A 12,768-nucleotide genomic window follows, 5' to 3' on the forward strand; every position below is an offset into this window, starting at 1 on the left:
CAGCTGCAAACCTATCCCAATGACACTGGAAATATGGTAAGACATCCTCATGTCTTCAAGGATGAGGACTTTTTCTGTAACCTTCAAATGTGGGAGAGAAGTAAAAAAAATAAAAAATTATCTAAATCACACACTTCCAAAAAACAATGGTTGATTGGCCTAATCTCTGATTGGATTTCTGAATGAGTATAATTAGAAATATAAATCAAACTGAAAAGTTCTCATTCACATTCCTCTCAAAGCAATCTGTCACATGTCATGGCCAGACAGACTCGTTTGTTCCATTCCCTCTAGGCTCTTGCGCCTGTAATAATGGGAGGTTATGCAATAAAATAAATGTCCACCACAAAATTATAGGAGGTTATGTAGCTTTTGGGCATTCATTAACCTACATAAGAAGGGTCTTTCTCAATGAGGCACTAATTGCATACATTGATTAAAACCATAAACATAGCTTATCAGTATTCCCTTTCAATCTTTCAAAATATCTGGAATATCCCAACTACTGTCCTCTAGAAACAGTCATTTCCTCTTAACTTATGGCGAGACTAAAATGTGTTCACTTTTACACATAAGAACAGACACTAAATGTTCTATGTATCTGCATATTTACTATTATGCCAGTTAATTAACCATTTGGTTATTTATCGCAGCACTTTTTCAATTAGGTTACTTCATCTGCACTAATCGATTAAGCAGCATATGCATAACTAATTATTTAACCCTCCCATTGCCACCCACCAATACTTGTATTTAAACTAACATTTCATGCTTAAATGTTAAGTTCAGAAATATCATTAATATGTTGTTGTTGATTGTGATTTTTTTTGCAGGGAGGGACTTATAGCCAGTTTGAGTGTTATGCAGTAACACATCAATACAACGTCACTACACTTTAAACATGCAAACTTCAAGCGGATGAGCACAAGTCCCTCAGCTTAACTTCTGCATGTTTGTGTCATTATAACTTTAATTAGATAACTTCACAGGAGGATACTGGGCCACAACAGGCCTGTGAAACACAGACGTGAACACATCGAACACAGCAGCAATACTGCAGTTTCACTCTTGGTGTGTGTGTCAATCTCTGCAGGGTACAACTCGAATCAGAAAGGTATTAGACCTTTCATCTGGTCATGATTCCCCCTGGATCTCAGAGTCCTGAGATCTGTTCGACTCAACCTTTACAATCCAATACCGATTTACAGTCCTTGGTCCAAAAAATTATTTGGTCAGAACATTTGTAAATCACAAGGGATTTTAAGACTGAGCAGGCAAATTACAATCTAATATTGAAGGAGAACAGAGAGCTGTTAAGCATATTTTTTTGATATGACATAGAAGAAACCCTTCGATTTCAGATTGCATTTGGGATTGCTTGTGTTTTACTATGAATTTGTATCCTCCTTTCAAGACAGTTAATATCTCACTTTGGCCTTCCCACTAGAAGGACTATTCTAATCAGTACATGTAGCCTAATGTATGCTAAAGGCACATCCTCATCACCTTTCTTCCTGCAAGAGATTCTTACATAACATTCTTACATAACTTAGTACCACCACTAGAGGCACCACTTTGTAGGCTACTTCTGTCAGAACATTCCTTCCAATGATCCTCTGATTAGAGGTCTTCTCGTGTCCAACTCCAAACGAACCTGAGGATAATCAGACCCGGACCCGAGTGGACACTATATATTAAAAAAAGGGGGTAACGGACCCAAACGAATCCGAGAACAATCAGACTCGAACACGAATGGACCTGACGACAACCAGATCTAGACCAGACCTGACTGGATCTGAGTGACAAACAAATCATCTCTTTCAGCCAAGTTGCTCTTCTGGTTAAAGAATAGTTATTTATGGGCCTCTCAAGTGGTGCAGCAGTCTAAGGCACGGCACATCAGTGCTAGAGGCGTCACTATAGATCCAGGTTCGATCCCGGGCTGTGCTGCAGCTGGCTGTGACCGGGAGACCCATAATGAGGTGCACAATTGGCCCAGCGTCGTCCGGGTTAGGGGAGGGTTTGGCCAGCTGGGATGTCCTTGTCCCATCATGCCCTAGTGACTCCTTGTGGCGGCCGGGGGTGCCTGCACGCTGACATCGGTCGCCAGACGTATGGTGTTTCCTCTGATACATTGGTGAGTCTGTCTTCCGGGTTACGTGAGCAGTGTGTCAAGAAGCAGTAGCCATTTGATTACCTGTTCAGGAGTCTTATGGCTTGGGGGTAAAAACTGTTGAGAAGCCTTTTAGTCCTAGACTTGGCACTCCGGTACCGCTTGCCATGCGGTAGTAGAGAGAACAGTCTATGACTGGGGTGGCTGGGGTCTTTGACAATTCTTAGGGCGATACCATGGAATTGGGGAGAAAATGGGGTAAAAAGTACCATTTTTTTTTCAAAAATAAAATAATAATTATTTATATGCTGTCTAGGCCTTCTATGTCAATAAACTCACCTTATTAGCCTAAAATAAATCTGCTGTAGTCTATGAAGAGCAATGGTCGGGTTCGCACGGATCTATCAGCTGTAGTTACATAGACCTGTGACCTGATGACAATCAAACAAACCGACCTGGACCTGAGGGAAAAGTTAGGACCCGGATCCGTTCGGTTGTTTGGGTGGATGTAATGTGGACATAGAGCAGAAGTCTATATCTTGCTGAACTGTGTTTAAGAAATAAAATATAACAGTGAAAACTATATGTTCTATTCATACAGCACTGACTGTATGCTTGTTTTTCTTTATTTTAGTTGCATGATGCCCAAAGTGGATGTAGCCTATTTACTTGAATGTGAGCGCAGGAACTTTTATATGCAAATGTACATGCAATTGAATTGATGCAGGAAAGACTGTCCAGCTTCACTGCATTCAAGTCCAGCATCTTTGATAGTTACCATATAAAGAATGCATGCATTTCAAAGCTGCCAACCACATACTACCCAGTTCATCATGAGTCATCTATCATTGAGTGATGTAAGCACTGTATTAGCTGTAAGTCACACATAAATAGTTAGGAAAGTTCACTGCATGTTTGCCTCGAACCCATTTGAACCCTTTACACAAAAAGAATTCCATGTTCTGGAATGGATGAACAATTGAAATAAAAAGCTTAAGAATTTTCCCTTGCTCATATTCATAAGTATCCACAGTAACACCTTTGTTAGCTTTTCAGTTACCTAACCATCTTTTTTAAACAAGCAATTTGAATTGTCCCCTCCCTTCCATGCATATCATTAAAGAGAACGCTGTTGTCGCTAGGTGAAGTACTACTCGCGCCGCCAGATAGAAAGAAGCAGGTGTCCAACATGGCGATCACAGGCAACGGATCTCTCGCTACTCTTCTCTTTTTGTTCATGATTCCAGCAGCTCTTCATAAAGGTAGGATTTCGGCCGATAAACTTAAGTGAAACAAACCTACGTCTTTGAATAGATTTCTATGGACATGGGGGGCAAAAATGTGTCTGCATTAAGCGCAAGCTTTTTCTGGATGTGCCCGCATGATTGTGGATCGATAATAATAAACGAAGAAGCTGAATGTAACTGTTCTTCAAGTTGTAATATGGTATTTAATGTGCCTAAATGATGAAAAAAAGACTCAGATAGTTGTTACATTCTTTGAGTATTTCCATTTATCTCAAATACAGCATTTACAGATGTTTTTGTCTTCCATATAGTCAACTAACCCTTCACACAAATCACTTTGGCTAGTTTTCCCTTCTCGTCTCGAGCCCTGTTCCACTGCCACATACACGCACATAGCTTGCTGGCAGTTTAAATGAGCGAAATTAGATATGAAAACTGTTGTTTTTCAAGTATTCAAGTTGTACGTTCAACTTCAGCGTAAAAGTTGAACGTGGTTTGTTTAAGTTAACCAGTCAGCTGTTATAAATACTTTTGGGTTGTGATTATCCAGATTCTGTACGCCGAAGCCTACAATGAATGCTGAATATTCTAGCGCGAGCTATTCAGTGCGAAGCTTGATTTAGGCAGGCTACCATTGCAATTGCATCATTTTTTTTCTGGGTAGAGGATCAGTTTTATTATGATGATGTTGGCAGTTAGATCTTTACAAATAGTATTTAGTCTGCTCAAACTATGAACCTTACTGGGGAGATTGATTGGCCACAGTGTGTGTTACATGCGTGATTTAGAGGGCTGTTGATGCGTAGTGTTACAGAGTGTAGGTAGAAAGGATACTCTGTAGCTATACGCTTAACATTTGAATGCCCAGGGAACTGCATTAGTGGTGTGCAGATGCTATACGGATGTAGACAAAAGTTGTTAGTGGTGCTTTTTTGATTTGGCTTGCTTCCTAAACACCTGTTTAAAATCAAATCAGTGGCTTACATAAAACGACATGAGCGTGTGCTGTTATAGACTACGTGATAGGCTATTACGAATTAAACTGATTCGATGATCGCAAATATCGTGCAAAAGGTATGCAGTCCCCGCGTTGAGCATACATTTAAATTCAGATGTAGCTAAACTCCTGAATCTCTGAAGTTTTTTAAAAATATGTCTTTCATGTTAGTTACCTCAATTTGAAGCATAGGCTACCGGTAGTTATTTCTTGAATTATCATAGTCTATTTAGTCATGTGGAAAGGAATAAACGATTCTCCTAAAAATCCGGCGGGCGCATTAGGCAGCTCTGCCATTTGCCAAGCACACTTGTTTTGTTAGTACACATCTATTTTCGAAATTATAGGACGTTTAGTTTACTGTAGGCTGAACATCAACAGGCTACTCTTAATTAAAGCTACCAAGTACCAACACTTGCTGTATAACCTATGATATTGCAGTCCACAAGATGTGCACGGACCTATTTTTTAAATTTATTTAACCAGGCAAGTAAATTAAGAACAAAGGATATATCTTTACATAAACGCTCACACATATAACGTTAGGCTGAATATTTAGCATTTCATTGCCAAGGTTTTTATACTAGGTGCCGTATATGTATATTAGGTAGCCTGTACTATTACGTTTTTTTAATATAAGTTAATGTATCCTAATCGGACCAAGTCAGTCAATACGTGGAATTCATAGAAAACATGTTTATGGGTTCAACACGTGATTTAACCCTATCAGTCCCAAACCACCAGCAAAAATCTGCTTTTAATTTATCTGACTTTAATTTATCTGCATGTCCAGCTCATACATTTTGCCTCACAATTAAGTGTTTTATTTGAAGGACAACCATGACTACAAGTAGAACACAAACAGTTGCATTCATGAGTTTAATTGACAAATGAAATAGTTTGCTCACTGGGAAATTAATATCCATCTAGTCAGTGACAACTGTGTGGAGTTTAGAGTTTGTGACAGCAACTATGTGCGATTATTACAGTATTATAAAGGAAAGGGGGATACCTAGTCAGTTGTCCAACTGAAATGTGTCTTCCGCATTTAACCCAACCCCTCTGAATCAGAGAGGTGCAGGGGGCTGCCTTAATCAACATCCACATATTTGGCGCCCGGGGAACAGTGGGTTGGTTATTTGCCGTGCTCATGGGCAGAACGACAGATTTTTACCTTGTTAGTTCTGGGATTCGATCCAGCAACCTTCTGGTAACTGGCCCAACGCTCTAACCATTAGGCTATAGACACTATGTTCTGGGGTTTCCTATGATCTTCTATGCAAAAATACCCCTTACCTTCTAACAGCTCTGGTGTAGCTTGTGAGCGTCATAGAGCAAAACATTACATGTGCCTGCTCGTGAGAGTCTGTTTTGTTTATATATATATATATATATATATATCTAGTTTGTAGCTCAAACCATTCAGACTCTAAAGACGTTTTGTAAAAATACCCGGTCCCGGGGCCCTTCGGGATCAACCCTTGTCTTACAAACACTGCTCTAGCTCAGCCCCCGTTAATCACACAGACTAACGGTTATCTGCGGATGCAGACAAAATTTACGAATCCAATGTTACAACCCATAAGTCTGAAGCTAAAACATACAATATTTAAAAGACCTAAATGTGCCAGCGTTACATTGGGACATTGGGACTCATTGGGTTAAATAGGAGGCTATTGCTGCTTTTCACTCAAATGAAGCAGAAACTTCAATGCACCACATTCACATTAGGGATGATAGAATAATGGGAACTGACTAACCGTGATTTCTCCCCAAACCCACCTTTTCCTGGGATAAATAGCTGTGAGAAACAGGTCAATTATAATAATTAATTTCTATGAACACAATAACATGAAATGGAACTGTTAAATTATATGCAATGTTTAAATCTGGCTTCTCCACAGCCTTTTCTCTGCTATCTGCATGATCAATCATCAACACTCAGGGTGGGTACAGACTAGTGATGCACCGGTATTACATTTTTGGCCGATATCTGATATTTTCCTTGCCAAAAAAACAGATACCGATATTAAAAATTTTAGCACCCTTTTTAAGCATTCTAGTACGTTTAAATAGTTAACACACACATGGACGCAGCGGTCGAAGGCACTGCATCTCGGTGCAAGAGGCGTCACTACAGTCTATGGTTCGAATCCAGGCTGTGTCATAATTGGCCCAGTGTCGTCCGGGTTTGGCTTGGGTAGGCCGTCATTGTAAATAAGAATTTGTTCTTAACTGGCTTGCCAAGTTAAAGAAAGGTTACACACCACACTGACCAAAAGGTTATTTTGTTGGCGTTTACGTATGTCCCCATTACCAGTAAAACATAATCAAAAACTATATATTTCACTTACTTGCTGTGCTGTTTCATTGTTCATTTGTTCAGTCGTTTCATTCTCAACAAGGATTTCTATGGAACGCTGTTTGGGTCTTTGCTATGGAACGTTGTTTGGGTCTTTGCTATGGAACTCTGTTTGGGTCTTTGCTATGGAACGCTGTTTGGGTCTTTGCTATGGAACTCTGTTTGGGTCTTTGCTATGGAACGCTGTTTGGGTCTTTGCTATGGAACGCTGTTTGGGTCTTTGCTATGGAACGCTGTTTGGGTCTTTGCTATGGAACGCTGTTTGTGTCTTTGCTATGGAACGCTGTTTGGGTCTTTGCTATGGAACTCTGTTTGGGTCTTTGCTATGGAACTCTGTTTGGGTCTTTGCTATGGAACTCTGTTTGGGTCTTTGCTATGGAACGCTGTTTGGGTCTCTGCTATGGAACTCTGTTTGGGTCTTTGCGTGTCAAAGATACTATTTAACACTATTTGACGTGTCAAATAACACTATTTGACCAATCAGGACCTGAATATGTCACATGTCACGTAATAATTGAACAGGTTCATTCATTTTTTATGTATTTATTGCACATTGATTACACTATCACTCGTATTTCATATGTCACAACGATTCATTGATATGTATGCTATGATGCTGGTAAAGTTGTCTCGCGCACCTACAGTGTTGGTCATAAAAAAAAGCTAGCTAGCTCATGGATGCAAACAATGTTCTTCCCCAAAAACATAGCAAAGCGACAGTCTGTTTCAAGGTAGCTAATTATATAGCTAGGTGTCATCATCTAAAATAACCCTAATTTACAAGACAGTTCTTATTTGATTAATGGTGGTCGGACACATCTATGTGAAGCTAGCCACAATATGGATTAGCCACAATAGTGGACTTTGCGGTTAGCCTTCAAAATAAAAGTATGGCATAATTCTATTTGTATTCATTTACATTACTGTCAATTACATATTTTATTTTGAAGGCTAACCTCAAATTCCGCTATTGTGCCTAATCCTTATTGTGGTTAGCTTCACAACACATATCCCGGTGCGGTCGAGCCTCACTAGCCAAATGAAGCTAGCTGGCTGCTTATAACGTTAGCTTTGGGCAACAGGGAACCTGTTAAGCCTACCCCCTACTTTTTCAAACATTCTGTTAAAAATCGCGCAACATTTCAGCGTCCTGCTACTCATGCCAGGAATATAGTATATGCATATGATTAGTATGTGTGGATAGAAAAAAACTCTCACGTTTCTAAAACTGGTTAAATCACGGCTGTGACTATAACAGAGCGTGTGTTTCATCGAAAAGCGCAAGAAAAACTGATCAGTGAAAACTGGAAAAAATATCCATACGCCACTTGCATGTATTGTTTAAGGGACACCAAATTAAATGGGGCCGAGATTGCAAGTCCTACAGCTTCCACACGATGTCTCCAGTCTTGTCAATTGCCTCGCAGAGACCACTTTCCATCCGGTCTCCGACAGGAAGTTTTGGAAGAGAGATTTTGGAACATGCTTTGAAGACGTGGAGCTATTGAATACACATCAATTTGATAGATTATTAACGTTTACTAATACCTAAAGTTGTATTACAAAAGTATTTCGAAGTGTTTTGTGAAAGTTTATCGTCAACTTTTTTTATAAAAGAAAATGACGTAGCGTTTTGAAACAGTGTTTTTTTCTGAATCACACAGTTTCCATAGATGGATATTTTGGGTATATATGGATCGATTTAATCGAAAAAAAGACCCAATAGTGATGTTAATGAGACATATAGGAGTGCCAACAAAGAAGCTCGTCAAAGGTAATGAAAGTTCATGCCAGAAGTTGCAGTCGAATAAATATTGCATTATCACCAACGCGGTATTGTAAACACATCGTTCGTGGCCGGTGTTTGCTTGTTTGTAGACCTTTTTGTACAGCTTTGACAGTGCTACTGTATCTTTTTTGACACGCAAAGACCCAAACAGCGTTCTATAGTAGGAATGTCGTGAAGCTAATAGCAGTGACGCTATTACTGTGTAACTCCGGTAGGGCAACATCTGAAAAATAGCGCACTTGGTAGTGTGTACTGGTCCCTCAACCAGTCGGCGAAAGCCAACATCACCCACGACAGAGAACGGTTGATTGTCAAAGGCAATGAATTCCATTTTCTTGGCTTTAATGGATTTCGCCTTTGAGTTGTCTCTAGAGGTAGACCGATTATCATTTTTCAACGCCGATACCGATTATTGGAGGACCAAAAAAAGCTGATGCCGATATTTGTATATATATTTGTAATAATAACAATTCCAACAATACTGAATGAACAATGAACACTTTTATATTAACTTAATATAATACATAAATAAAATGAATGAATTAATAATAATAAATGAATAAATTATGAAATAGTTTCAATTTGGTTTAAATAATGCAAAAACACAGTGTTGGAGAAGAAAGTAAAAGTGCAATATGTGCCAGGTAAAAAAGCTAACGTTTAATTTCCTTGCGCAGAACATGAGAACATACAGTGGGGCAAAAAAGTATTTAGTCAGCCACCAATTGTGCAAGGTCTCCAACTTAAAATGATGAGAGAGGCCTGTAATTTTCATCATAGGTACACTTCAACTATGACAGACAAAATGAGAAAAGAAAAGAATCACATTGTAGGATTTTTTATTAATTTATTTGCAAATTATGGTGGAAAATAAGTATTTGGTCACCTACAAACAAGTGAGTAAAGTGACTAAATACTTTTTTGCCCCACTGTATGGAAGCTGGTGGTTCCTTTTAACATGAGTCTTCGTGAATTCCCAGTAAAGAAGTTTTAGTTATTATACAACTTTTTCTCTCTATATCATTTGTATTTCATATTGGATGTTCTTATAGGCACTTTAGGATTGCCAGCCTCTGGAGTTCATAGGCTTGAAGTCATAAACAGCGCTGTGCCTCAAGCAATGCTAAGAGCTGCTGGCAAACGCTCAGTCAGACTGCTCTATCAAATATCAAATCATAGACTTAATTATAAAAAACACACAGAAATACGAGCCTTTGGTCAGTAATATGGTCAAATCCGGAAACTATAATTTTGTTCTTTCAGTGAAATACGGAACTGTTCCATATTTTATCGACCGGGTGGCAACCCGAAGTCTAAATATTGCTGTTACATTGCACAACCTTCAATGTTATGTCATAATTATGTAAAATTCGGGCAAATTAATTACGGTCTTTGTTAGGAAGAAATGGTGAGGCCAAAACTGCTGCATATACCCTGACTCTGCTTGCACTGAACGCAAGAGAAGTGACACAATTTCCTTAGTTAATATTGCCTGCTAACATGCATTTCTTTTAACTAAACATGCAGTCCAAAAAATATATACTTCTGTGTATTGATTTTAAGGAAGGCATTGATGTTTATGGTTTATGCAATTATGCTGCGGTACTTAGAGGTCATTTGTGGTTTAGAATGGTACCCTGCGTCACCACTTCATTACTCCAGACCAGCGCAAGGTGGAGTTAGAGCACTGATTATGCTTTTGGGTCCTACTGTGTCTAAATAGAAACTTCTAAAGCCATGACATAATTTTCTGGAATTTTCTGCGAAAAGTGCAAATCAATCCCAGAACAACAGCAAAGGACCTTGTGAAGATTCTGGAGGAAACAGGGACAAAAGTATCTATATCCACAGTAAAATGAGTCCTATATCGTCATAACCTGAAAGGCGGCTCAGCAAGGAAGAAGCCACTGCTGCAAAACCGCCATAAAAAAGCCAGACTATGGTTTACAACTGCACATGGGGACAAAGCTCGTACTTTTTGGGGAAATGTCCTCTGGTCTGACGCAACAAAAATATAACTGTTTGGCCACAATGACCATCGTTATGTTTGGAGGAAAAAGGGGGAGGCTTGCAAGCCGAAGAACCCCATCCCAACCGTGAAGCACAGGGGTGGCAGCTTCATGTTGTGTGGGTGCTTTGCTGCAGGTGGGACTGGTGCACTTCACAAAATAGATGGCGTCATGAGGTAGGAAAATTATGTGGATATATTGACGCAACATCTTAAGACTTCAGTCAGGAAGTTAAAGCTTGGTCGCAAATGGGTCTTCCAAATGGACAATGACCCCATGCATACTTCCAAACTTGTGGCAAAATGGCTTAAGGGCAACAAAGTCAAGGTATTGGAGTGGCCATTACAAAGCCCTGACCTCAATCCTATATAACATTTGTAGGCAGAACTGAAAAAGCGTGTGCGAGCAAGGAGGCCTACAAACCTGACTCAGTTACACCAGCTCTGTCAGGAGGAATGGGCCAAAATTCGCACAACTTATTGTGGGAAGAATGTGGAAGGCTACCCGAAACGTTTGACCCAAGTTAAACAATCTAAAGGCAATGCTACCAAATACTAATTGAGTGTATGTAAACTTCTGAACCACTGGGAATGTGATGAAAGAAATAAAAGCTGAAAGAAATTATTCTCTCTAATATTATTCTGACATTCCACATTCTTAAGATAAAGTGGTGATCTTAACTGACCTAAGACAGGGAATTTTTACTCTGATTAAATGTAAGGAATTGTGAAGAATTGAGCTTAAATGTATTTGGCTAATACCGAACCCAAACACGCGCCATCGTGCAAAGATTTATTTTATCCCCCTACACCAAATGCGATCACAACACGCAGGTTAAAATATCAAAACAAACTCTGAACCAATTACATTAATTTGGGAACAGGTCAAGAAGCATTAAACATTTATGGCAATTTAGCTAGTTAGCTTGCACTTGCTAGCTAATTCGTCCTATTTAGCTAGCTTGCTGTTGTTAGCTAATTTGTCGTGGGATATAAACATTGAGTTGTTATTTTACCTGAAATGCACAAGGTCCTCTACACCGACAATTAATCCACACATAAAACTGTCAACCGAATTGTTTCTAGTAATTTCTCCTCCTTCCAGGCTTTATTGTCTTTGAACTTATATGGTGATTGGCATCTAAACTTTGATATATATAGAGATGTCCTAGCCTATCTCTTTCAGGTTATAAATTCAATGCAGTATTAGCCTGATATTTAGCTAATGAATGATGGGTTATACTATGCAGAAGGTTCTAACTTAGAGCTTCTGTATCTTGCGCGATACGCAACTGCGCTCCGCTGGCCTCTTTCCTTAAAAAACGCCCCTTAGCTGTTGGAGTCTCAGGAGAAGCTAGACTTGAATGGTGTGCTGGACATTTTTTTTGTATTTCTTATTCTAATAGACTTCAAAGAGGGACGCAAGCTCATGTTTGTTGAATGTTAAGTACAGCAGCCAAGAAAATACGCTATGGCGGTAGGCTATACCAGTTATTTGTTCAGACCCATACCCATTCAATCATCGCAAAGAGAAGTGAAAGACGTCTGCATCTTATTCTACTCCTATATTATTCAAGCATGTCATTACAATGATGAAGATAAGGACAACTGTACTTATTTAATACTTATTTAATTTAACTGTTGAAAGTTATGGAAGAATTAAGAGGTAGGCTAATACTCATGTCGCACAACATTAGGGGACATATTATGAAAGGTGTCTATATGCTCAAGTCCAGCCTACTAATTATAAAAATGTAAAATAGGCCGTATTATATTTCAAAATCAGATTTGCTAACCTATAATTGTAACTTTTTGGAGGCCACATGCCTTTCACCAGCATTGCATGTCCTCTCCCAGCTTCATGGTTTGAATGAGGTGTGTATATCCTGTCCATATAATACAGTATAATATACAGTACATATGGAAAGTATTCGGAGCCCATTTTCCCCCCACATTTTGTTACATTACAGCCTTATTCTAAAATTGATTAAATGTTTTTTTTACTTAATCAATCCACACACAATACCCCATAATGACAAAGCAAAAACATGTTTTTAGAAAAATGGAAATATCACATTTACATATGTATTCAGACCCTTTACTCAGTACTCTGTTCAAGCACCTTTGGCAGCAATTACAGCTTCAAGTCTTCTTGGGTATGGCGCTACAGGCTTGGCACACCTGTATTTGGGGAGTTTCTCCCATTTTTTTCTGCAGATCATCTCAAGCTCTGTCAGGTTGGATGGGGAGCG

The 12,768-nt window shown here is 39.1% G+C and overlaps 1 protein-coding gene across 4 annotated transcripts in view; it reads left to right on the top strand.

Annotated features, from left to right (window-relative positions):
* Nucleotides 1-3,260: 3,260 nt before the first annotated feature.
* cadm1a (cell adhesion molecule 1a) overlaps nucleotides 3,261-12,768 on the top strand; it is a 420,614-nt gene continuing 411,106 nt past the window's right edge. For 3 of the 4 annotated variants that reach the window (XM_020485689.2, XM_020485691.2, XM_020485692.2), the window contains exon 1: nucleotides 3,261-3,375. In XM_020485689.2, coding sequence (XP_020341278.1) covers nucleotides 3,303-3,375 — 73 coding nt within the window. In that variant the 5' untranslated portion in view covers nucleotides 3,261-3,302. The remainder of the gene's footprint in view (nucleotides 3,376-12,768) is intronic. The other variant, XM_020485690.2, reaches the window with a different exon arrangement.

The sequence above is a fragment of the Oncorhynchus kisutch genome, linkage group LG6 (genome assembly GCF_002021735.2).
Source record: "Oncorhynchus kisutch isolate 150728-3 linkage group LG6, Okis_V2, whole genome shotgun sequence".
In the NCBI taxonomy this organism is placed as follows: domain Eukaryota; kingdom Metazoa; phylum Chordata; class Actinopteri; order Salmoniformes; family Salmonidae; genus Oncorhynchus; species Oncorhynchus kisutch.